Consider the following 27,868-nt stretch of genomic DNA (forward strand, 5'->3'; position numbering starts at 1 on the left):
TTTCATCAAGGGAAGGGACACGATACTGAAAGGTGCTTTAGACTAAAGCACGAAATTCAAGATATGATTGAGAACGGAACGCTCCCAATCCCGGCCATAAAGCCCAACAACGTCACCAATCCGTTTGGCGACCACACTAACTTTGTCTCTACCGAAGATAGTGTCGATTACTCTCACTTGATTCGCCCATGTCGTCTAAAAGGGGTTTTCGTCGGAAGAATATTCGTAGATTGCTCCGAATTCCTACCAAGCTCGAGAAACGAGATTACATTCGGGGATTTTGTTGTCGATTGTACTCCTTACATACTCCGAAGCGGCAATGAAATCAATGGTGTTTGGGCTGATGACGAGGATGATGTTTACCTCGTCAAAGGTGCGACAATTCCTCACACCCAAGAAGAAATCTTAAAGGTGAGGCAAGACGCCCTAGAGTCAAACCATTTGACTAGATCCGGACGCCCGTATCGTGTGGAGAAAGCTAAAGATACCCCGAACAAGACGCCTCTCAAAGAGCCAGTAGTGGTCGAAGTTCTTGGTGAAGGGTCGACCTCCGAGGCTTCCCTCATCAAGCAACTCCAAAAGACTAAGGCCGACGTATCTATCCGCAACTTATCCCGAGCTCTTTCGAACATCGTCAAGCTTTGTTACAAGCTTTGATGAACATGACCGTGTCGTCAAATACTACTCCTGCGGACATGGTCACTCACATCGCCCAGAATCGGCCTCAGATTACCAACGCTGTGACATTCTCCGACGAAGATTTGCCACCGTTCGGGCCTCGACATAACCTGGCCCTCTATATTGCTACCGTGTGTCTCAACAAACACATCCCTATGACCTTGGTTGACGACGGATCGGCTGTCAACGTACTCCCTCTGAAAACGGCGCATATTCTGGGCTTGGAGAAGAATGACTTCATCCCCACTACGCAGACAGTTCGGGCATTCGATGGCACTGTGCGTCGAGTGAGTGGACTTGTTGATCTAGTAGTACAGACTGGGCAAGTGGAAAAGAAAATAAGTTGCCAAGTGATTGACATATGCTCATCCTTCAACTTATTGTTGGGAAGGCCCTGGATCCATGCTGCGAAGGCCGTAACATCAACGCTGCATCGAAAAATCAAGGTCCCACTCAATGGCAAAACCGTCACCATTGACGCCACGCCAATTACGGTAGCAGGAGGAGACATTACTTCCGAAGTAAGGGTCGAAGCTACCAATGACGCATGTGGTTTCGAGATTGTCAACATGATCGAGCTGAACTCCGAAAATATGGATCTATATACGGGAAGTCATGTCTGCGAGGTGATTCTCAAAACTGGGAAGTACTTCGGTTTCTCTTTATATCCTAGAAAGGAGGAGGCTTTCAAGTTGAAACCACCCGTAGCCAAAGGAGTAACTTTCGGGCTTGGATATGAGCCCACTGAGAAAGATCTACGGGAAAAGAGGGGAAGAACGATCGAAGATCGAGATATTAAAATGGGACCGTATCACCTAACTCTAAATGGTCACTTCGTGAAAGCTGGGGAAGAACTCCCTTGCATGGACTTCCCCGAACCTATCTTTGACCCAAAAAAGAACCTTATGGTCCCAGGAATTGAAGTATTCCAAGATTGCTACTACATCCCCGAAGACATTCTGACCGTGATGCCAGTAGAAACTAAACCGGATCCAATGAATGACGAGAAAGCCATGGGTCTCCTTTTCGGTGAAGAGAAGAAATCACCAATACCAAATGAAGATTTGGTAAGCATGATCCTGAGAAGCGAGCGGTTCGACCCATCTACCCTCATCACCGATGTGGATCCTCTTAGGACCAACACGGGGTGGCGGAAAACAATCAAGTGGACTGGCAACAAAGGACTTCTTTTCAAGTTGACAACGGGAGAAGGAGAGATGTTCAAGCCGGATGATGTTACCGATTCTGAGTCTGAGTCGGAGTCTGAGTCTGAGTCTGAGTTAGGTCCTAAGATTGAGTCTAAGGAGTCAGGTGTTGAAGATACCCCTCCCCTAGCTTTCCCTTCCTATGCACCTTTTCCTAATGGTGGTATTCCGTGGCCTGTCCCGAATACCCCTATCTCGCCACTGAGCTCTGATCAGTTGGCTCAAATGTTAGCGCATTTCGCGCAATTTCAAATCAATAATAATATGAACCAGTTTGCTTACGACTTGCCTTACTTACATTGCAATTCAAACTTTGAAAATGATTGTTTTAATAATGACATTGAGACTGAGGTCGAGGATGAACAGTTGGTCGAAGAAGAAGAAGAAGAAATGGAACCACCTCTACAGTTGATAAAAGGGTTGGAAGAGTACGAACAGAAAACTTCGATCATCGAAGATACCGAAACCATCAATGTAGGTACAACCTTAGAGCCACAGGAGCTTAAAATAGGAACTACTTTAAGTCCCACCGAAAGACAGGGGTTCATTGATTTGTTGCATGAGTTCAAAGATGTTTTCGCATGGTCCTACAAAGACATGCCAGGCATTGATAGGGAAATTGCAGAGCACAGGATCCCAATCAAGCCGGGATATAAGCCGATCAAGCGTAAAACTACGCAAAATGCATACATTGGTCTCTCGAAGGTCAAAGAAGAAATCGACAAGCAACTCAAAGTCGGGTTCATCAAGGTGTCGAATACTCGGACCGGGTGGCTAACGTCGTTCCGAAAGGCCAAGAAAGATGGTAAAGTTCGGGTTTGTGTTGACTTCCGGGATTTAAACAAGGCAAGTCCGAAGGACGATTTCCCATTACCCCACATCGACATCCTGGTTGACAACACGGCAAAGCATGCGTTACTATCCTTTATGGATGGATACGCCGGTTATAATCAGATCAAGATGGCGAAAGAAGATATGCATAAGACTGCGTTCAGAACGCAATGGGGAACCTCTTTTGCTACACAAAGAATGCCTTTTGGGTTGATAAACGCAGGGGCCACATACCAGAGGACCGCGACAACATTGCTACATGATTTGATGCACAAGGAGGTCGAGGTTTATGTCGACGACATGATTGTCAAGTCAAAGGAGCGTGATGGCCACCTTGGTACACTACGCAAATTCTTCGAACGATTGCGCAAGTATAACATGAGGTTGAATCCACAAAAATGCGCATTCGGAGTCACATCCGGCAAATTGTTGGGTCACATCGTTAGCCACCGTGGCATCGAGGTGGACCCATCGAAAATAAAGGCCATAATGGAAATGCCTCACCCTAAAACCGAGAAGGAAATTCGGGGTTTCCTGGGAAGAATCCAATATATAAGTCGGTTCGTGGCAAGGCTAACGATGATATGCGAGCCAATTTTCAAGAAATTGAAGGTTGGGGAACACGTCGTATGGGATGATCACTGTCAAGCGGCGTTCGATAAGATCAAAGAAATACTATCTTCCCCTCCCGTGCTTAGCCCACCAACGGCTGGGTTACCACTTTTGTTGTATCTTACGATTCTGATACCGCAATGGGGGCAATGTTGGCACAGATAGTCGATAAAGAGGAAAGAGCAATTTACTACATTAGTAAAAAGTTCTTGGAGTATGAAATCAAGTATACTCAGCTCGAAAAGACATGTTTGGCTTTAGTATGGGCGACAAAGAAGTTACGGCACTACATGCTCAGTCATAGTGTCTGCATCCACTCGAAGATGGACCCAATCAAATACTTGTTTGAAAAACCGATTCGAATCGAGCAGGTGTCGAGATGGACTCTAATGCTTTCCGAGTTCGACACAAAATATGTACCGCTAAAAGTGATAAAGGGAAGGGCGGTTGCAGACTTCCTGGCGGATAATCCGATAGAAGAAACTGAGGTTGTGGATACATGGTCATTTCCCGACGAAGATATCGTTCACATAGACAATGATACGTGGGACCTCTATTTCGATGGAGCATCGAACTATAGGGGATACGGGATAGGAGTTCTACTCATTTCACCGGAAGGTGAACATGTTCCTATTTCGATCAAGTTGGACTTTAACGTCACTAATAACGCTGCTGAATATGAAGCATGCCTACTCGGTTTGCACAGTGCTCTCGAGTTAGGCATCAAAAAGCTTGTAGTACATGGGGACTCGTCACTAGTGATCAATCAAGTGGCCGGGACGTGGAAAACCCGAAGTGATAGCTTGGCTCCGTACCAAGCAAAAATCGAAGAACTAGAAAAGTTGTTCGCCGAGGTCAAGTACGTGCACCTCCCCGAGACGAAAACCAGTTCGATGCACTATCAAAACTAGCCGCTCCGATCAACATACCGATCATATGGATACTATGCCGATATGTGTCGAACGAAGATCATCACCTGCTTATGTTAATGTAATCGGAGACACAGAAGAAACCGAGGCCGAACCTTGGTATCAGGCTATTCTGAAATTTAAAGAATCAGGAGAGTATCCACCCGACATGGATAACCGCGGAAAGCGCGCTATTCGAATGCTAGCCGCTCAGTTCGTTAGAACCAACGACGGACAATTGTACAAGAAGACCGCGCAAAATATCCTTCTGCGATGCATAGACTCACCAATTGCGAAAAGAGTCATGGAAGAAGTCCATGACGGAGAGTGTGGCCCACACATGAATGCCCATATCTTTGGTTCGTAAAATCATGAGATTAGGGTATTATTGGACCACGATGGAGACAGATTATCGCCAATATGTCAAACATTGCCATAATTGCCAAATCTTCGCAAACATACAAAGACGTGCCGCCATCACTATTATATACTTTGACATCACCATGGCCTTTCTCAACATGGGGAATCGACATTATTGGAAAGGTCAACCCATCCGGAACAATGGGCATTGTTTTATGTTGGTCGCCATCGATTACTTCACGAAGTGGGTAGAAGTGAAATCGTACAAGGTTCTACAAGCAAAGCGGTAGCAAAGTTCATTCGAGAATGAAATCATTTGCGAGATATGGGTGCCGCATGAGCTCATTAGCGATCATGGCACTCACTTCAGTTTGAAACTAGTAATACTTGAAAAGTATAAAATCAAACACCACAAGTCGTCACCGTATCGACCCCAAACAAATGGTGCAGTGGAAGCCGCCAACAAGACAATCACTGTGATTCTCAGGAAAATGACTGACAATTATCGCGAATGGCCAGAGAAGATACCGTTCGCACTATGGGGATACAGGACATCTATTCGCACAGCCACTGGAGCAACTCCGTTCTATCTGACATATGGGATGGAAGCATTCCAGCCTATCGAATTAGAGGTACCTTCTTTAAGAATTCTGTTAGAAAGTCAGGTCCCTGAAGCCGACTGGCTGCAAGCCAGGTATGATTCCTTGGTCATGCTCGACGAGCGACGGTTAAATGCGTTACACCATGTTCAACTCTATCAGAAAAGGATACAAAGGGCATTTAACAAAAAGGTGAAACCTCGAGGAATAAAGGATGGGGATTTGGTCCTAAAGTCTATGCGCGCTTTACTACCAATCGACCCGAGGGGAAAATTCAAGCCGAATTGGGCCGGTCCTTACCTGGTAAAGAAAATATTATCGGGAGGCGCAGTCAGACTGACAGATCTAGATGGAAATGACTTTGCGAATCCGACGAATTTGGATCAACTGAAGAAATACTATCCGTAGAACTCATTCTCAATGTCGTAAAATAAATTTTTGAATTGCAGTGCTCGTGAGCGAGTCTAGGCCGCGGCACTTTGCTTCGCTGCTTTTGTGCGTTATAAATCGATGATTGTAGCGCGTTTGTTTGGTGGAACTACGAGCTCGGTTTGATTCTGTTGATAACAGATACGTAGGCAGCTCTTTAAAAGAGTACAACCGACCCTTTTTTGAATAAAATTGAAATTTTATGCAGAAACTGGAATTTTTAATAGATAGTAAGTCTTATTAGAGATCGGGCGATGCCCATTACATCTTTCAAAAGAAAAAAAAGAAAACAACTAGCAACAAATAATAAGTAGTAGTATTAAATAATATATCTAGAGTCGAAGGCTCCTACATCTTCTTTTTCCCTTTGCCTTTTGGGTCACGTGACCGAGGCTCCTATGGGGGAGGGGTAGTTGTGTTCTGTCTAGCGCGCTTCTTAGGAGGGATCATCATTTCCTCCCGAGGGCCCAGCCTATCTTTTACACTCAAGCGAGGACCAAGCCTCCCTTCTAAGGCTGAGCCCGAGTGTGCCTTTGAACCCAACCGTTTCCACACACCGTCGCCGTGAGTCGGTCTTAGGAGTCTTCTCGATTAGCTTCGTCCGGATGCAGACGAAAGATCGTTAACAAAGAAGTCGCGACTGCTTCTGCTTTTGTCATAATATTTGATGTCGACAAGCTCATCCTTCCGACACAAGTCCTTACCTGATTCGGTCTTCTCTTTTAGCCATTTAGTATAAGACGGGGATACCCAGGTAGTCTGAGGGCGCGCAGATACGTACCAAAGACGCCTTTGGTGCCACCTCTTGAGCCAATCATCACATATAGAGGAATTCACTCTCTTGCTCGTCCCAGCAACAGCCCTCACACTTGGGAATTATTTGTCTACGGCCCATCCGACGCAGGACGGACGCGGTCGGGGTAAATGTGAATAGACCTCTCTAAGCCCGAGGTTGCAAACGTCGATCTTGTCATCTTCCTAAGGATAGTAAAGGATTTGAGGCGAAGCCAAGGCATGAACCAAACAAAGAGGGCGACCTTCCCCTTCGTCGGTTTGTTTCGCCAATAGGCAAGGTCATTTTGATGCTCGTCTTCATACCGCTTGGCACGCATAGTCAGCATACGAGCGAGATACGAGCTGGGCTCACGCGGCGGGGCGAAGAGCCAAAATCTCTCGCAAAGCCACACCTGAAAAAAAAGAAAAAGAAAAAAAAGCATGAAAAAGACGAAAAAAAAAAGAGAAGAAAAAAAAAAAAGACGAAAAAAAAAAAGACGAAAAAAAAAAAAACGAAAAAAAAAAAAAAAAAAAAAAAAAAAAAAAAAACGTGAAAAAAAAAAAAAAAAAAAAAAAAAAAGGAAAAAAAGAAAAAGAAGGGAAAAAACGGAATTGTGGCAAGAATCGTGGCAGAATACAGCAAAATCGTGGCAGAATACAGCAAAATCGTGGCAGAATGCAACAAAATCGTGACAAAATCGTGACAGAATGCAACAAAAACGTGGTAACAACACAAGAATTGTGATAAAAGGAAAATCAATCAAGGACACGAAATCAGGAGAATAGATCTTGTTACCTGCAATAGACGGGAGCATCCCGACCAATCGGCACCCGGGTTCATTTTCTTAGCATCTAAACCCCGGAGGGTTTCAGCGAGAATAATCCAGGAAGGGTTATGTCCCGTCTCCATCTGAGACACAATGGACAAAAGCTTCGCTTGTCCTACACAAGTTGTCTTGTTCATTCTACCTTCGGAGACATAGAGGTGAAGCATGATCAATCCAAAGGCCCTGCGGCAATACGCTGGCAGTAAAGTACTGTTTCGCAAGATGCAAAATTTCCGATGGATAGCAAAAAGGTTGACTTCGTCACCAGTAACTATCCCCTCAGACTCCGTCCTGGAAAGGCCAAGGCAGTCTAGATATGTTCCACGCCACCCTGAATGAAATTTAGGTATAGCCGTATGGCCTCGCATCCCATCCTCCCGGGCGAAAAACTCTTCGGGTAGAGGCGGATCTCCCCCTCGGAAAAGCAAAGACATGGTTCGAGGATCCCGAGTAGCTAAGGCGGTGTTCCAACAACGCAGTTGAAGGGGATCCGCGTAAGGGAAGTAATTGCGCCAGTTGAGCGGTCTTTAATTCTTGTCTCTCTGCGCCAGTGAAGTCTGTCTCCCATGCTCGCATAGCACTCGCTAGATTATTCATAATGATTTACGTTATTTGCACCAGTTTGAAAAAAAGCAGAATAAATTTGGCAGTACAGCTCTTCCTTATATATAGAAAGTATAAGGGAAGGAAGCACCTAGGATGACACCCCTAAGGTGCCGTTTTTCCTGAGCCGTGTGGGCCTCGGGTCGCGCGCCTCTTAGGCCCGCCCCAGTTCACACCAGTCATTGGCACAATGCATCGGGTTTTCGCACATCTATCGCATTTTGGGGAGCGCCAGAACGGCCGATTTACATTTTCTACCCTCAACGAGTCAATATTTGAACTAAAACCCGTGCACACTTGCGGTTTTATTTTCTTTTTTGTTTTGCGGTAGCGGGCTACGCCCACGTTGTTTGCAAGTCATACAGAGTGTCTGAGTCGCATTTCATACTCACCCATCAAGGGTCGATGATCCAATCTTTCAAAATTCAAAATTTCAAAAACTTTTTATGATTCGTTTCAAATTCAAATTTCGGGTCGATAGCCCAATTACTCAGAATTTTCAACATGTTCAAATTTCGGGTCGATGACCCAGTCTTTCAAACTCAAATTTCGGGTTGATGACACAACATTCCAAGTGATGCCAAATTCAAAATTCGGGTCGATGGCCCAATAATTCAAAATTTTCAAATTCAATTTTCGGGTCGATGGCCCAATTATTCAAAATTATCAAATTCAACTTTCGGGTCGATGACCCAGTACTTCAAAATGATCCAATTTCAAGATCGATGATCCAAATGTGCTCATGTGATGATTATTGCTAGTGCGTTTTTGCGTTTCAAATATAGCAGGATATGCTTCAACTGGGGGCTCTAAAGTCTTCGACTTTAGAGCCATTGCAAACTAGGGAGCTCAAGCGGGTTGGCTTGAGAGACCATTATCAAGATGTAGAGGATGACGTCCACCAAGAATTCAATTCAATTACAAGAGTAAGAAATGGAAGAATTCCGTAGCTGAAAGCAAATGATGAAAGCGGCGGCAACCTCCTCGGAAAGTCCCGTCCCATTTAGACAAGCGCCAGCAGATGATAAATTTTGGGCAAATGTCAGCAGATGATGAATTTTGGATATACGCCAGCAGATGATAAACTTTGGGCATGTGTCAGCAGTGGCCGAACTACGACGCGGTTTGATTCCGTCAGAAACGGATACGTAGGCGCCTAAAGATAAGGCTCAACCCATCATTTATGCAATTTATGGGTCGACGACCAATGACGATGATATTTCGACGCAACAGAAGCAAGAATCAATCCCCAACGAAGTTTCGGTATGATCTCTTCTTATGGTCAGCTTAGCTTATGTACGCAAGTCTAATGGACTATAAACGACCGAAGAATCCTCGGTCGAAAGGGACTGGGGTATACTTTGACTTTTGCCTTGTCCAAGCCTCAGTCAAAGTGGGGGCTCTATAGATACCCGTATCCGTCGATATTGGAATTTATAGAGAACCCGACAAACACCCGATGATGATAGGACACATGTATTCTTTAGTTGTCATTGTCATTATTTGGAGCTCGTTTTACGATGTAGAATGGGTGTCGTCGATGAAGTATTTTATTAATTTAAATGATATTTAAATTAATGTTTTTTTAGTGAGTTCATTTTATTAATTTAAATGATATTTAAATTAAAGTCTTTTAAAGTGATTTCAATTTAATTTATTTTATTTTGAATTTTATTTTCCCAAGTTTATTTTATTGAAAATAAAATAAATATTTGATTTGAAAAATCATTTTATGAGTATATTTGATTTGAAAAGTCATTTATTTTAATGGGTTATTTGGTTTGAAAAATCGATTTTAAAAGCGAAGAACTCGTTTTGAACACTTGTTTTTGAGCTCGATTTTAGCTCGGTTTTTGAGCCCGTTTTCTTTGCGAATTGGCACGAATCTCGAGTACATTAACCAACCTAGACCAATACCCATTCACCCTTGTTCGAACCCCCCATACCACGGCCCAAATTCTCGTCCCAAACCCCTCACAAGCAGCCCGCAACCAATGCAGCCCCCCCCCTGTTTTGGCAGCCAATTCGCGAGCCCAAACCCGCTCCAAACACTACCAAGACCCGTACCCATTAACCCTAACCCATACCCTAGTATCCTACCCATATTATCCTAGCTTAATCACCAAGAAAACCCCCCTCAAACCCTCACAAAAACGGCTGGACAGCAGCCATCCGTGAGCAAGCCCGATTGCTCCTTCCTCCCTTTTAACCTATTTTAACTCCTTATAAATACCACCCCTTCACCATACATTCATTCCTCTAAGTCCTACATACATCCAACCATCACCCACAAGCTTTAAACCTCAGAAACAAACCCTAAACATCCTTCAAAAACCCTAAACAAAACCGACACACAAACTGAACTGTTTGTGTGTCCTCTTCGAAAACCCATTCGTTCCTCCATCAAACCTCCATAAAAACTCGAGTTTCTTGTTCCTAATTAACCACATAACATCCATCTACACATTAGACAAAGAATTACGAGCCAAATTGCCCTTGAGAGTACACGAAATCCCTCGAAAAACAGAGTGAAATAACACTCTGTTTTCGCGGTTTCTTCTTGTCTGTCCAGTTCTGTTTGTGCTCGTTTTTCGTGCCAAATAACCCAAAACGAGCAGGGGTTGCTTTAAGATCCTTGTTCTCCTCTCTTTCTAGTTTCCAAAACATCTTTTAAATCGAATTTTCGTCGTGAAACGAGGGAGATATCACTGTTTGAAAATCGCTGTCCAGAAAGTTTCCAAAACGCGTGTTTGCTTTATTCTTCGTCGACGACGGCCTCTCGAGATAAAATCTACCATCGATTACGACCCAAGACGGTGTCAACGATACATGTAGGTTGAGGGTGCATCAAATCCCCTTCTCTTTCCTCTTTTTTATTTCGTTTTCTTATGCTCTTTTTATAGTTTGTTTTTTTGTTTGTTTTCGTTTTGTTTATCGATTGTTTTAAATTAACTATGAAACTAGTTAGTCCGAGTATGAGTTAAAGTACCACCATGAACACCCGCGTTGACTTGAGATGGGAAAAGAAACCGCTACTTCTGTCGGTCGTACACCCCCGTCTCATTTACATATCCTCGTGTTCAAGGTAGGGCATAAATAAAACGAGTTGTCTAACTTTCGTCGCTTTCGACCCCCTTATTGTTTCGGCCAATTCGACATACCCTAGGACCCGTTGTATGTTAGTTTAACCTCTGATTGTTAACCTATGACATATTTAGATAACATTAATTTAATTTAATAACCTAATTAGACACGATAGGTGGCTTCGACGTAAGTTATAAAATCAATCGACGATTCTGTAAATAATTGAACGCATCTTTCTTATCACTTGATTTCTCGCTAGCATAGGAGTGCGTGATTAGCACCTTCCTATTAACACTCGACGAGTAAGCGTTAATCTTATGATATCTAACCTAATTGGACCCTTTAGGCCGTGTGAAACACACTTTGCGCGACAATCAATCAACTTTGTTTCTAACTCGTTTTCTAACTTGTTTCCTATCCCTTTTCGCAAACATTCGATCTAACCAATGAACTTAACTTAGGAACTAGGTTGACCTGGTCTTGGCCGTGAGGGTGGCCGTTGGTTTGGGCCGTGAGTTGGCCGTGTGTTTTGTCTTTCTTATTTCGTTTCTCTTTCCTTGATTGCCATTCGTTCTTTGTTTGTTTTGTAGCTTGTAATTCATAGTTGGTTTATCGAGTTGTAATCTTTCAAGTTTGTTTTCTTTTATTGAGTCAAATGATTTCTAAAAACCTTAGTCTTGTTTGGTTAGACGGTTGTTCCCCAATGTTTGTAGAAGCGTAGTAAACCGCATGTTGTCTAAAGCAACATGGCCCGGTTTATGCTAATGCATGCTTTGGTGCGTAGCCCTATGTCTAATTCGATGAGATTAAGCGCGAGCACGCATTACGAGGAGTGACCCAAGGCCGTGGGTCATGTGAGCCGTGGGCCACCCCTCATGTGCACGGTTTTCTAGGCCAAACGGCCGTGTGTGTCGTCGTGTATTGTTTTGTATGTAGCATTTGTATTTAGATCGAGTTGTATCTTTAATTTGTTGTTGTGTCGGCATGAAATGCCTGGTTTGTAATAGGTAGATCCCAACGGCTCCCCCATTCCCCCTAAGCCTTGTTTGTTTGCTTTACATGTTGTTAGATCAATCAACCCACATGCTAAATTACAACTTTGACAAAGTTAGTTTAGTTGCATCTAAAACGACATAGAAATTGTTGTCACATGATAGGGTTAAAACAACGTTTGCATATCATACATCGTAGTAGCTATGACCTTGTTTGAAATCCGACACTTGACTTAGTAGAGGCCGTTATTGACGGGCGGGGTTGGGTGTCCTTATGGGCTTCCCAACACGTACCCTCACCCCTTACTCAAGATCTATGGTTTGTGGATCCGTCTAAATACCATTGGATTATGAGAGTCATTCAAATCGAGTGATATAGGGTACAAGTCTTTATCTTTAATCACTCGTAGTCGATTGGCTTTATGCTTTTCGATGAAAGGTGTAAAGTTGACTTGAACGGTTCCAAGTTTCCAAAAAACTTGGTGGCGACTCTAATTTGTCTTAATTCGATTCGAAGGAACCTCGAGTCGATTATGCCTAGTGTGGATCCCGCGGACGCAGTTCCCGAGGGCCTTGTCCACAGAGGGTCAAGCGGTCTGTTGCCCTCCGAAGGGCTGTATCGGCCTGTACATCAGACACCTGGAGTATGGGCTCCGGTTTCCTCTGAATGCATACGTTGCTGCCATAATTAAAGCAATGAACGTCGCTGTGGCACAGCTGCATCCGTTGGCCATTAGGACTATAGTTGGCTTTGTGTGGCTCTGTCTCTTTAAAAAGGAGGCCCCAATGGTTAACTTGTTCCGCCGGCTTCATCATCTTCGACCGTCAACCCCCGGTGGCACGGGGTGGTACATCGTGCAGACAGAGCCGGGTTATATCACCGTCTCTAAGCTTACTTCCTGCAAGGACTGGAAGGCGCGGTGGGTGTATGTCGAGGTTCCGGAGGATTACCCACTGCCCCCGGTCCTTCCAGCACCGTGTCAATTTGCGGTGTGAGAGTCTGGGGGAGCGTGAGAAATATGTCTCCCGGGATAAGCTTAAGATGGACGCCTTTAGGGTCCATCTCAATGAGGACGAAAGGCGGGCAATGAAGCTGTTTGAGGCTGAGAAGGATGGGACGCCGAAGGGATGGATGCCCCTGACGCAGATCATTCTTCAGGATTAGCTGCTCTGCCCACGTCGGCCTCATACCGGCCCTCGAACAGGGTGAGTGGGGTCGGTGTGAGGCCCATCTCTACTTTTAATGTTTCTGTTTTTGAACTTTGATTTATCTCTTTTACTTAACTCTTGCTTCGTTTCCTTTGCAGACCGCTTTGGCCCGGAATTGTCTGTTGACGTCCTCGAGAGGTTGGGACTTGACAAGGACGGGAAAGTTGTTAATTTGCATCCTAAGGCCGCGACACGTGATCGCAGACCGCCCCAAACGACCTTATGGATCGCGAGTTGAAGGTTTTGGATGCGGGGGCGCTCGAGAGAAGATCGCCGTGCGTGCCGCGCCGAAAGCCAAGAGCAATGTCTACGGCGGCGACGGCGTCAACTTCGATTCCCACCTTCAATCCTGCAGGGTCAAAAGGAGAAGGTGGTGGTTGTCGATATTACCGATGAGGAGGTCACCGTTGCGGAGGAATGTCCTCTTTTACGTAAGAGAAAAGAGATGCGTCTGCTTCTTTGCGCCGCCTTGCCATCGCTACCGAGGCCGGCAAAGAAATGGGTCCTCCCACCAAGAAGGCCAAGCCAGTGCAGATCTAACTCCGTGGCTCGGGATTTAGCCGGTTCATTAGGCGTTCCCGATGACAGGCTCTCTCCGGCATGTCAATGAATGTTGACATGGATGCTTTGTCCGAATTTTTGTAGATCAACCGCCGCCGTCTCTCCGGTCCTCTCGAGAAGCGGCCCGTGCGGGACGGGTGATAAGAATGCCGCCGTCGTCTCCTCCTCCTCCCCGAAGCCTTCCCCGCCCGATTAGGAAGATCTTTGGCGAAGTGGGCCGACGTGGCGGTGCTCACATTCGGAGCAAGAAAAGGTCATGGTCGAAGCCGCCCCTGCGCTGAACGGCTTGGGCTCGAGCTCGCCGCCTCTAAGAAGGAGGCCGAAGAGTCGGCGAAGAACTTCCAGTGCTGCTAAGAAAGGCCTCCTTCTTTGAGCGAAAGCTTAGGGAGGAAGGCGACAAGGCGGTCCTAACCGAGAGAGCCAAGGTTGAGGCCGCGAGGCCGACGCCGCTAAGCCGCGGGAGGAGCCGGCGCAAGCTATAGCCTCGCTTTCGACTTCACCGTTAAGAAGAGGGAAGAATGGAAATCTCTCAGATCCGCTCGGTCGAAGGCGCACGAACACGAGGGCCATCCTCGACCAGAGGGAGAAGGACATTGAGACGCTCCAAACCGACGTCATCCCTAACATGTGCGCCCAATCACGGGACCAGGCCGAAGAAGCCGCCAGGGAAGTAATCGAGAGCTCTTTCCTGGCGGTTCCCGTGGGAAAAATTTGAACAATCGCTTGATGATAAGGTGGTCTGCTGCGGAGACAAAGGTCATGCGGAGGAGGCGGAGGCAAAGAGGGCCACCGAGGAGGCTGCGAGAAGGCGCCCGTCTTTGAAAAGGTGAAGGCGGCCGGGAGGAAGCCGAGAAGGCAAAGGCACCTTGTAGTGAAGCGCCAAGTCGGCTTCCGAGTCGTCCACCAAAGATGATGTTCTGATGTCGCCGGTGGCGAGTAGCAACAGCATAGGGAGACGGGCGGTCGTCACTGTGTTCACCCGATATCTCGGATAGCCCGGTGTTCGGGGCCAATTATTAAGCCTTTCCACCCTGCCATCTTTTGGCACTTCATGTCTTATGTCTGTACTCTTTTGCTGTTCCTTCTTTTTTGTAAACTTTGGTAGGTAGTGTTTAGGCTATCCCTATGGGGACGGCCGTCGACTTCTTTCTTGTATTATCTGTAAACATTTTTAATAAGAGTTTGTTTATTTTGCCTCCGGCTTGGCCGAGGTCTTTATCTCATTTTCATCTGAGTTGTCTTCTTTCGTTATTAATTGAGCGCTTTTTTTTTTCGTTTCTACCTTCGGCTTTGGCCGAGGCAGTTAGAATGCGTATCTCAACTGTACTTAACGTTTTTAAACATGTTGGCGTGTCGGTCGCTTCCTCCACCGCCCGAGGCGGTCAGATTTGCGTTTCCCAACCGCCGTTGTGAACATGTTAGCGTATCGGTCGTTGTGTCCCCGTTACTCTCGGTCCGGCCGAGGCAATCGGGGTTACTGGCGCGACAAAATGTTAGATATCTGTAGACGTGTTGATCGCTTCCTCTTTCACTCTCGGCCTGGCCGAGGCGTCCGATTTGCGTTTCTCAACCGTACTTATACGTTACTAAGCATGTTGGATCAACTGCTGTGGGGCAAGTCGCGTTTCCCTCGTCACTCGTGGCTTTGGCCGAGGTGATCGAGTTTACGTTTTGACTGCTGTTGTAAATATCTTGGTATGACTATGGGAGGGACACTTCATTTTGATAGAAAACTTGGAACATTCTTCATTAGATATAATCAAGCGTTGGGGTGCCCACAACGGTCTCGGACACCTCCGCCGCTATATGAAGTATTTTCTAAGATTGTCGGTGTTCCAGTGGCTCATTAGAGGCACTCCCTCCATGTCTGTCAAATGCGTATGTACCCGCCTCATTTCTTCAACCACTTTGTAGGGTCCTTCCCAGTTGGCCGTCATTTTGCCATGGATGTTTCCTTTGTTGGTGGCGGCCGACTTTCTTAGGACTAGATCTCCTACTCTTAGGTCCCTTTTGTGGACCCTTCGGTTGTGCCCATTAGCCGACCCGCCGTTCTCGTTTCCTCCGATTATAACCTGGATCACTCCCATTCTCTGGAATACTGATTTCCTGTTCGCCCCGTCGGAGCTGGATTCTGGGTTCCCGCTACGTACTTGTTGAGGGCCCCCTTCCGGATCGGCTCTTCGATGGCGTTTTTCGATGCCGACGATCGTCGGTCTTATGGCGGCCGGCCGTGGTAATCGCAGAATTGGCTTGCGTCGCCCTCCGCCCTCGTCTTGGGGGGTCTTGGCCATTTCTGCCCTTCACTCTTGCTCAGGGCAAAGACCTCGGCCGGTGATTTGAGCAGGGGGGGTGAGACCGTGGTACCGCTTCTAGGTGTATGGTCCCGAACTCCCCTCGGCGCCCGCCGAGCTCTGTTTCTTGTTAGATCTTTCAGTAGTGACCGACATCGTCACGGCGACCTTCGTCGATATTCTCCGGCGCTCCTCCTTTCTTGGTGCCCGACTTCACCGTGGCCTACCCGTCTTGTGGTAATCCTCCACCTTTACGGCTTGTCCGCCATCCTTCGCGGAGTCCGGGTTGAGGACCTCGCACTTGATCGGCTCATTTTGAGGTCGCCTTTCGGGAGGCCTTTCATCGCGCGAAGGCCGCCGGTTCGGTGTTCGGCTCACGGATCCGTGAGCTTTTGCGTCGAACCTCTTCACATAGCTTCGTAGAGACTCGTCCCCCCCCCCCCCCTGTCGGATAGTGAGGAGATCCGATGTCTCCACGGCCCTTCTCCCCGCGGGCGTCTTCGGGCTATGAAGTTATCCCTTAGGTCGGCGTAGCAAGATACCGAACCATTAGGCGCCCCTTGTACCAACTCGGGCCATCCCACGCAGGGTTGTTGGGAAAACTCGGCACCATACTTCGTCAGCCGCTCCCATACCGACATGTAAGACTCGAAAGCCTCGGCGTGGTCGGTCATGTCACTATCCCCTTTGTATGATAGGGACGGCGGCTTCGGTTTGGTCGGACGGAGACTCCGAGGACGTAGGCACCGAGGGGCATCGACCACGTGCCGAATGACACGTGGCGATCGGCTCCTCGCATTCCTAGTCCGGCTTCTCTCCCCGTGGCGGGAAGGGCTTCTTGTTGTCCGACTTTGGAGAGTCGGGCTTCTTTCTTCACTTCTCCGGGTTGGCCTCGTTGGCGCCGCGCGACGCCGTCCTCCCGCGAGGTGGGAAAGACTTTGATCTCGCCATCGACACCACGGGCACCGCCGGCGTCTTCGCATGTCCAGCTCCTTGTATTGCTCCGGTCAAGTTGATCGGAGTCACTTTATGGGCCCCGGTCGCTGCGGGTGTCTTTGCCCGTCACCGTCGTTGCGGCGGGGTGATCGGTGTATTACCCATCGTGTCCAGGAACAGACTTTTCAATTTGGTTGCATCGACCACATGTCCCATGACAAGTGGCGTGGCCGGAGCGGCAGTGGTGTTTACGTAGTATAGGCATCCCGTCGCCGGTTGAATTACTCGGCGGTGGGGGACCGCCCAATCTCGAATTACGAACTGTGTCATCCTGGTAGAATTCGGTTTCTACACTTATAAGCTCTGGCTGTTTTGACATTTTCTTAGCTTGTTGGGTGGGTTTTGTTTTGTGTTTTTTTTTTTTGTAAGGGATTTGACTAGCTTCTAGTATCTATTCCCCACAGACGGCGCCAATTGTTCCGTGTGTGATTACGGAGCAGATTTGTTACCACGTAAGCTTGTAGAATGATGGCTTTGCTTGACTCTTCCTTTCGGCCTCTCCTGAAATAATGAACAAACTGAGGGCTCAGCTTGGCACCGAGCGAACTCACTCCGACGCTCAAGTCAGTAAACTTAAAGGGATTAAGTTGTGTGTTACTTGGCACCAGGAATATTGTAGAGAGATAAGGGAGTTTATACCAGATTAGTGTGTTTAACTGATTATTTGCGGATCCTTTCCTCAATGAGGGTTGAGGAGTATTTATAAACTTTCACCTTTTGTCACGTAGTGGCCAAGTGGCAGAGCAGGTGGAAAGACTGTTCTACCCTCGGCCGAGGGACCCATGGCAGGCCGGCGGACCTGGTTGATTCCATGCCGAGGGGTCTTGGATATGAGTACGCGGATAAGCCTCCCGGCTGGCTAGTTGCCTAGCCGAGACCCAAGTGACAGGCCAACAGGCTGCGTCGGTTAGGTTGTCCAAGGTGTTGACTTGCTGTGGATATCTTTGACCTTGCTCAATATGTTGACTCGGTCAGCGGGTGCAGAATATGCCCCATCAGTTTCGAAGTTACAAAAAATTGTGTCATTGGTCGAGCTGTGAGCCTAGAGATATAATGAAAAGGTGTCCATGTTATAAAAATATGTGTTGTTGGTGGAGCCGTGAGCCTAAAGATTGTATGTGCTTCACATTGTCATTAGTTTCAGCAAAAAGCAGATATTTGCTTTCCTGATCTCTGCTCATCAATTGAGCCTTCTAGTCGCTTCTTTAATCATCAAACAGTTGACAAGGCTGTGTGTGATGCTTCTTTTCCAATTTGTGATACTCTAGTGTATCCTTTATTATGAAAATAATTTTTTCTAATGAAAAAAGGCACATTCGTTCAACGGAAGTATAGCTGGAGTGCGTTTTGCGACTACTATAGTTTGGTTCTGACTACTTAGTTTTATTCCTTTTCAGCATGGATCCCTTGACAATCTTGACTGTCCTGAGAAATCAGCCCTATCAAAGCCTGGGTCATCCATTGGGGCTGCTATTGCCGCTTCAATTTCAGTGCCATCAGGTGCCACACGTACCATCACCTTTTCTCTATCATGGGACTGTCCTCAGGTGACATTCTCAAAAGGAAGAACATATCACAGGCCAGTGGAAAAATCTTTAGGAATGTGTTCTTCATTTACTTCGTTAAAGTGCTACCCTGCACCCTTGCCTAACTATTTGTTTATGATTGTTGTAGGCGCTACACAAAGTTCTATGGCACAACCGGGAATACAGCTGCAGATATAGCCCATGATGCTATAGATGGTAAGTAATTCCATTTTTCTCTCCTCCAATCTATTGCCCTTGAGTGCGTCAAGCCCATCAATGAAGAATGATAGGTCAAAGTTGAAATCCTTCATTGCTAGTGGCTGATCTTGTGCTTATAAATTTTATTGTAGCTCATGCGCAGTGGGAGTCTGAAATTGAAGCATGGCAGAGGCAGATGCCTATTCTCGAAGACAAACGATTTCCAGAATGGTGAGTCTGAACTCCGGAGTTTTGCAAGCTGATATGCCCTTTCAAATAAGTTGAGCAGTTTGGGTCTTGGCCGGGTCAATATGGGATCGGCTAGGGTTAGTGTTGAAATATGGGTCAAAAATACATCTTCATACCTCTTTCCTGTGCCATTTTTTGTACTTCCTCCATTCAACTCCAAACTACCATAGTACACTTTTCACGTTTGCCAACGCATGTTTTGCGCGGTAAATATCATTAGCTACGTATATGCAAAAATTATAAAAGTTACATATTTTTAATGTACTCGTAAAGACGAATCAAATAAGATCCCACAAGAATATATTTTCACTTATAAATTGAGAGAAAATTGCAATTGAAGATTCATTTGTGAATAGTATGCAAAAACCAATATGGTAGTTTGGAGTTGAATGGAGGAAGTATTATTTTCGAGGTAAATGATAACAACCGCCCATGGGGTAAAAATACTCTATTGAATAACTTGAAGATTTATTTCCCTACGTAAAAAAAAAAAAAAGATTTAGTTCCCCCCTCATAATCTCTCTCCTAAGCTCCTCCTTGATATCAGTCATATCACCTTCTATCGACGAGTGAGTACATGGCCAACCATCACCCTCCTCCAATTACCACCATCACGAAGCAAATATTTCGGTCTTGGCGATCAACCCTAACCAATTACCTCTGATGACCTCTCTCCCCAACCACCACCACAACTCTCTTTTATCCTCAATCCCCAAAGGGGCTCACAATTCCCTTGGCAGAGTCACCCGAAAAATGGTTTAGGGTTGGCCGCGGTGACGGAAAATTGAACCCTAAACCCTTTTTCGGGTGACTTTCCGAGTGTGACAAGGAGGCGACTTGATTTAATGGGTGGTTCATGGGGTGGTTGTGCTAGTTGTTGATTGGTGAATAAAATATAAGGTTAAAGGCTTGCGAGGGATTTTGGGTGGTCGGCGATGAGTATCGTTGCAGAAGAAGGGGAGTGGATGGTTGCTGGAAAGTGGCGATCTCAATTCTCGACGGATCAATTTGGGTGGGTGGGATGGAGGGTGGTGGTGGTTGGAATTGGTGAAGTAGTTTGACAGTGTTTGATTGGGAAGGGAGAGAGAAAATAAAATAATGAAAGTGCTAAATATAATCACAAGTTTATAATCTCACTTGGCTTGTCGGTAATAAATGGTTTAATATTGCTAAGTTATGGATAGTATCCAACGCACCTGGAGGGTTTGTTATCACTTATCAGGATCCTATTTTAAATATTAATATTATTTATTTTCAAGAGTGTTTCAATTATCGGGGAATTAAACTTATGAGTCATACGATGAAGTTATGGGAGCGGGTAATCGAGCAAAGGCTTAGGAGATGTGTAGACATCTCGGAAAACCAATTTGGATTTATGCCCGGGAGATTGACTATGGATGCGATTTTTATCATGAGACAGTTGATGGAATACCATCGGGACAAGAAGAAGGACTTACATATGGTTTTTATTGACATGAAAAAGGCATATGATAGGGTACCAAGAGAAGTACTTTGGTGGGCTTTGGCCTGGCGAGAAAGGGTGTGTCGCGAAAATATATTGACCTCATAAAAGACATGTATGAGGGGGCTAGTGCAAGTGTTCGCACTAATGTTGGGAGAACGGAAGAATTTCCTATTACCATCGGGGTGCATCAAGGTTCCGCACTTAGTCCTTTTTTCTTTGCTATAGTTATGGATGAGTTGATAAGGGATATTCAGGACGACATCCCTTGGTGTATGATGTTTGCTGATGATATTGTGTTGATTGATGAGACAAATGAGGGGGTGGAGAGAAAGTTGGAATTGTGGAGGCAGACGTTAGAGACTCGTGGGTTCAGGCTGACCAGGAGGAAGACTGAGTATTTGAGGTGTCAGTTCACTAAGGTGGCGGGGTTGAGATCGACAGAGGCGGGGAGTATTATTTTCGATGGGAATGTTGTTGAGGGTTCGGATTTCTTCAGATATCTAGGATCTATTATTCAAAAAGATGGGGAGTTAGACGGAGATGTGGCTCACAGAATTAAAGCGGGATGGTTGAAATGGAAGAGTGCTTCAGGGTTTCTATGTGATAAAGATATGCCCCAAAGATTAAAGGGAAAATTTTATCGCACGGCAATTAGGCTCGCCTTCTACTTTACTACTCTCCGAGTGTTGGGCCGTGAAGCATTGTCACATTCAAAAGATGAGTGTGGCGGAGATGCGCATGTTGAGGTGGATGTGCGGACATACAAGGAAAGATCGGTTAAGGAATGAGGTGATTAGGGAAAAGGTAAAAGTGGCGCCAATAGAGGACAAGATGATGGAAAACCGACTAAGATGGTTTGGCCATGTGAGAAGGAGACCTATGGACACACCAGTTAGGAGGCTGGAGACTTGGAGAACATAAAAGGTCCCTAGAGGGAGAGGAAGACCGAGACAGACATGGTTGAGAGTGATAGAGCACGATATAAGAGTTCTGGGGCTTGAGGAGAGTATGGTGATGGAGAGGGCACAATGGAGGGAAAGGATGTGGGGTAATATCCGTATAAGACCCTCTAAATTTAGGACTATAACGTAAATTTAACATGCGATTATCGTCATAAAACATAAATACAATAGAGAAACGATAAAGGTAAAGAATTAACCTCGGGTCCTTTATAGTGCGGCGTAAAGAACAGAAATCAAACGAGATTCCCTCCTAATTGTTGCACCCAAGACTTGTCCGAGATATGCCCTTGGCTAGATGGTGTTCTCCGATTGCCTTGCAATATTGGGAGAACTTGTTGTGAGGTTATCGAGATGTGAGATCTAGGTTTCAGAGAGAAAGTGTCTCCAAAACCCTAGTTTTCTGTAAAATCAATTGTCTAGGTCAAAAGGAGAGGAGTCTCTCCTTTTGTTTGGTTCTGGCCGGACCGACGGTTTGCATGGGGAAGTGGACTTCCACTTCCTCTTAATTTTAGCTCAAGTCCGATTCGCCAAAATGCTAAAATGTATATGACGGGTTTGTATTATAAATCACATTATCGGTTATCGGAAATTAAGGCATCGGCTAATAATACGGGTTAGCTGAATTATTAATACGTGTCCGACAAAACAATATTGTATAATTATATTCAATATACATTTAATTAAATATAAATCGCTTATATTTAATTTTACGAATTAATCAAGTTAATTCGCCTTAGCCCATGATATTTAATCCGTATTAAATATAATATCTCAACATCACATTTTGACTAATTACTAGTCAAATAACTCGGACTAACCTGGTTAGTCAAATTTGGCATCTACATGATTTGTATTTTCATCTTGTCACATCTCTCGAACGTATCCTATAGGTGTGACTTTTAGGGACCAATTGATCACCGCCATCCGTATGACAATAACGTCAAACTTATCTAGCAAGCCAACCGTTATTGATAAACGTGGATCAACCGATAATAATACCAAAAGTATGCCCTTTGATCCTTTTAGAGGTTTATAAGTCCTTGCACTAATTGTTAAGGACACCAACCCCAACAAGCTCCCACTTGTCCGTACAAGTGTATGTGCAATGACGTTATCCGCACTAACCGGAGGACACAAGCTCCAACAAACTCCCACTTGTCCGTACAAGTGTATGTGCGATAACCGATTCTCATATTCATTTAAAATTTCTCCCACTCAATGTAAAACAATTTGCAGATCTGGATCCACAAAGGTCGTATTTTACAATCGATCCGTATCTAGAGTGGTTTCCCCGACTAGAGAGTAACTTAACGATAAAACGAATCCGATCCGAGCATGGCCATGCATTTCGATTCTGACTCCTCGAGTGGCCCTGAGAAATATCGAGTACCTGATAAAGGCTGAATATTTCCTTCAACTCGAACTCCTTCCGATCTAAGCACAGCATGAAATGACCCAGAAAAAATCTACTTGGCCCCCTATTACGGATGACCGTGAGAAAGAAACCAAAGTCACCCAAAATCTGCCTTAGTCTCAAGAGACAGTCGATAGTCAAAGAATCGACTCTTAGGATCACCATGGAAGTCCTATCCACGACCGGGCAACGAATGTTATAAAACATTTAGGACTCCACGTCGATGTCACAATAGTGTCCTACGAAATATCCGTATAAATCGCCTCTGTGATTGGTCAGCCAACCGGTTGACTTATGGCTCGTTGAACCCACCATCAACCAACGTCACAAAATAATTGCCGAGTTATCAGCTCATGTGGGCAATTAAGGACCGAAAAATATAATGTTCTTTCGATTCACTTTGTGGTGTTCAAAATTTGTCGTACAAATCCACATGAAAAACAAAATATATATAAAATATCAAAACGATGATGTTGTATAGAGTACAAAAGCGAATGAATCTGATCCATAAAAGAGTACTACAACTTAGGAACACGTTTAATTCCCATGGAATTAACATGCCCTTCATGCTTATCTTGTCGTAATGCTTTAGTGAGAGGATCTGCTATGTTATCATCTGTAGCAATCTTTTCTATCACTACTTCCTTTTGCTCCACGTAATCTCTGATTAGATGAGCTTTCCGTTGTACATGTCTAGACTTGTTGCTAGACTTTGGCTCCTTAGCTTGGAAGATGGCACCACTATTGTCGCAATAGATGGTGATCGGGTCATTCGAACTAGGCACTACTGAGAGCCCATGTAAGAATTGACGCATCCATATCGCTTCCTTTGTAGCTTCGACGCGGCATAGTACTCGGACTCGGTCGTAGAATCTCTTTATGCTTTTGTTTCGAACTCTTCCACTGATCATAGCGCCATTAAGAGTAAAGACGAATCCAGACCGAGATTTCGAATCATCTCGATCCGTTTGGAAGCTAGCATCTCACAGAACCGGTTGCGCGCATAGCTTTTGAGAGCCTCCATAAGTCAATGCCCAATCTTTAGTCCTCCGTAGGTACTTAAGAATGTTCTTGATTGACAGCCAGCCAATGTGGTTCACCCGGATGCTTTGTTGGAATCGACTTGTCATACTCAATGCATATGCCACGTCCGGACGTGTGCATATCATGGCATACATGATTGATCCTATAGCCGAAGCATAAGGAATCCGTGTCATGCGCTCTTTCTCTTCCTGTCTCTGGTGCCCGAGATCGGCTCAAATGCCCCCCTGGAGCCATAGGAAGGAACCCCTTCTTGGAGTTAGTCATACCGAATCTCTCTAGGACTTTGTCTATGTAAGACTCTGATCGAGAGATAACATCCGTCGTGATCTATCTCGATAGATACGGATGCCTAGAATTCTTTGTGCCTCTCCCAGATCTTTCATCCGGAAATGGTTTTTCAACCATACTTTCACCGAAGTTAAGAGAGGTATGTCATTCCCAATCGGGGTAGTATGTCGTCAACATACAATATTAGGAAGACAATCTTGCTCCCACTCGACTTGATATATAGACATGGTTCCTCGACCGATCGAGTAAATCCATTTTCTTTAATCACTTGGTCGAAGCGATGATTCCAACTCCTTGATGCTTGCTTAAGTCCATAAATGGAACGCTTAAGCTTGCACACTTTCTTAGGATGTGTTGGATCGATGAAACCTTCGGGTTGTACCATGTACAACTCTTCCTCCAAAAAGCCGTTTAAGAAGGCGGTTTTCACATCCATTTGCCAAATTTCATAGTCATGAAAAGCGGCAATCGCTAAGATAATCCGAATGGAACGCAGCATGACTACGGGTGCAAAAATCTCATCGTAGTGCAAACCTGGCACTTGGGTGAAGCCTTTAGCAACTAGTCGTGCTTTGTAGATATCTTGCCGACCTTCCACAGAATGCTTTATCTTGTAAAGCCATTTGCATTGAAGGGGACGAACCTTAGCAGGTAAGTCAACAAGATCCCACACGTTGTTCTCATACATGGAGTCCATCTCGGATTGCATGGCCTCAAGCCATAGCTTTGAGTCAGAACTAGTCATGGCACCTTTATAGGTTGCGGGTTCACTACTCGTTAAGAGTAGAACGTCATCTATGTCGTGTTCCTCGACCATACCAATGTATCTGTCCGGAGGAATAGAGACTCTTCCCGACCTCCTAGGTTCCTCAGGAATATTCACCGCAGCTGGGATTGAAGGAACAGGTTCCTCCAATGGTTGCTCGGTGTTTGGTTCTGGAATCTCCGACAAGTCGAAGGTTCTATCACTCTTTGCATTCTCGAGAAATTCCTTCTCTAAGAATGTCGCACTAGCCGCAACAAAAACGCGTTGTTCGGTTGGCGAATAGAAGTAATGACCAAGTGTTCCTTTAGGATAACCTATAAAGTATGTCTTGACCGATCGCGGGCCGAGCTTATCCTCGTGTCTCCACTTGACATAAGCCTCGCAGCCCCAAACCCGTATAAAGGACAAGTTAGGGACCGTTCCTTCCATAGTTCATATGGTGTCTTGTCAACAGACTTTAGACGGACTTGATTAAGTATTAGAGCGGTGACAAAGAGCATAGCCCCATAATGAATCAGGTAAAACCGTGTGACTCATCATGGATCGAACCATATCAAGTAAAGTTCGATTTCTCCGTTCGGACACACCATTCAATTGAGGTGTTCCAGTGGAGTTAACTCGTAGGGCAATCCCACGATCTTTGAGGTGTTGATCAAATTCGTGAGAAAGATACTCGCCACCACGATCTGAACGTAGTGTTTTAATCTTTCTACCTAATAGGTTCTGTACCCTATTTTGGTATTCCTTGAATTTCTCAAAGGATTCACTTTTGTGCTTCATTAAGTAGACATAGCCATATCTACTTAAATCGTCCGTGAAAGTGATGAAATATCTATAGCCTTCTCGTGCGGTGATTGACATAGGGCCACATACATCCGTGTGTATGAGTCCTAATAGGTCGCGCAGCGCATTCCAACACCTTTGAAGGAAATACGAGTCATCTTACCGATGAGACATGATTCACACGTGCCAAATGATTGAAAATCAAAGGCCGAGATAGCTCCATGTTTGATGAGCTGTTTTACGCGTTTCTCATTAATGTGTCCCATACGGCAGTGCCATAGATACGTTTGATCTTTGTCACCAACCTTTAACCTTTTATTCATTACGTGTAATATTTCCGTGGTCTGATCTAAAACATAAATTCCGTTCATGGAGACTGCCTTGCCGTAAATCATATCGTGTAATGAGAAAATGCAAGCATTATTTTCTATTACAAATGAAAAAACCAAGTTTATCAAGTGCAGAAACTGAAATAATGTTTTTCGAAAGACTGGGTACATAATAGCAATCATATAATGATAACTCAAATCCGCTAGGAAGCTGGATCACATATGTTCCCCTCGAGACGGCAGCCACTCTTGCTCCATTCCCGACACGCAGTCAACCTCACCCTTTACGAGAGGTTCGAGATTTCGAGCCCCCGCACATGATTACACTGATGAGAACCACAACCAGTATCAAGTACCCAAGTTCCGTAACTTGCGTGGTTAATCTCAATCACATGAATAAAAGTAGATGAAGAGGAAGACATACCAACAGGTTTAACACGACCTGCCTTTAAGTCCTCATGATAAACAGGACATGTGCGTCTCCAATGCCCAGTCTTGTGGCAATGATGGCATTCCATGTTTTCATTCTTGCTCTTTGTCACGCCTGATGAGGTGCTCGACTCACCAGGCCCACTCTTACCTGAAACCGACTTCTTGAACTTCGCCTTACCTCTCGCTAGGTTTGCCTCGAGCTTTGCCCTTACCCTTGCCCTTGTTTGACACAACGAGAACATCCTGTTTCATGCTCCCACCGAACTTCATGTCCTTCTCGGTCCGTACGAGGAGGAGTGCGGTTCATGCGGAGTTTTCTTCAAATCATTCATATAGTAATTCGCTCTAAATTGCGAATAACCATCGTGGAGTGAGTGAAGAATGCGGTCGATAACAATGTTCTCGCTGATGTTACGATTAAAGGTCTCCGTTTCTCGACATGCTCAATCATGCTGAGAATGTGTGGGCTAACCGGTTGGCCCTTTTGGAGTCTCGCATCAAAGAAGCGAGTGGTATGCTCATAGATCACGATTCTCGGTGCTTTCGAGAATTCCTTAGTGAGCGTGGTGAAAATCTTGTTTGCACCATGGGCTATGAAGCGTTTCCGCAAATTGGGTTCCATTGCAAAAATGAGTACGTTTTTAATCGCACCCGCTTCCATACGAAATCATTAAACTTGGTGATTTCAAGACTCTAGCCGTGGGAACTGGGTTTGCCGGGATGGGCTCTAATAGATATTTGAGCTTCCGTCGGCAGCGACATTCCGTAATGCCGCCTCCCGTCAGCGAAGTTGGATCCATCATTCTTCAATCGAGTAGACTGATTCATCTGATTCATGAAGATCCGAAGCCGGGACTCACGGTCCAATGTGGCACTTGGCATTGGGTTTTCGGTAGAACCACCATTTGTTATTTGCGGTTTAAAAAAAAAAACGTGATCTACACCGAAAAAGGAAGAAAAACAAAACGAAATAAGCAACTCATCGAGGTGATTTAAGTCTATTTTAAAATTCATTTTAAACATGTAGACTCTCGCACTTGCATAATTGATCTCCCTCAAGAATGATACAAGTGATCCCAAGACTCAATTTTCGTAAATTGATAAGCCAACTGTTTAGCTAATTCTTCCGTAAGAACTCTTGGTCGATAGATTTCCGTAAATCCTATCTATAGTCCACCACAGTCACAGGATCGTACGAGTGACCATAGTGTTGAGATAAAATAGGTCAATCGGTTCCAACTTACCCGACGTAGAAGGGGTCATATTATGCCTACCGACGAAGAAGGGACTCATTGGAGTTTGACCTATAAAGACCGTTCTCAATTTTTGTTTATACGAGGAAGATCCCATCAACTAAATTATAATTCATATTAAGTGAACGAATAACTAGCGTCTGCGTGAATGAATTAATTTGGGTGATGGCTTATAAAAACGTGTGACATACGAATGTCAA

General features: G+C 45.2%; 1 protein-coding gene across 2 annotated transcripts in view; it reads left to right on the plus strand.

The window, feature by feature from the left end:
• The window catches only part of LOC141633234 (uncharacterized), a 52,500-nt gene that overhangs the window by 13,635 nt on the left and 10,997 nt on the right, over window positions 1–27,868 (plus strand). Inside the window, exons 5-6 of one of the 2 annotated variants that reach the window (XM_074445680.1) lie at window positions 18,634–18,701; window positions 18,836–18,914. In XM_074445680.1, the coding sequence (XP_074301781.1) occupies window positions 18,634–18,701; window positions 18,836–18,914 (147 nt within the window). Of the gene's footprint in view, window positions 1–18,633; window positions 18,702–18,835; window positions 19,242–27,868 lie in introns of those variants that run through there. The other variant, XM_074445681.1, reaches the window with a different exon arrangement.

This window comes from Silene latifolia, chromosome Y (genome assembly GCF_048544455.1).
Source record: "Silene latifolia isolate original U9 population chromosome Y, ASM4854445v1, whole genome shotgun sequence".
NCBI classification, from domain to species: domain Eukaryota; kingdom Viridiplantae; phylum Streptophyta; class Magnoliopsida; order Caryophyllales; family Caryophyllaceae; genus Silene; species Silene latifolia.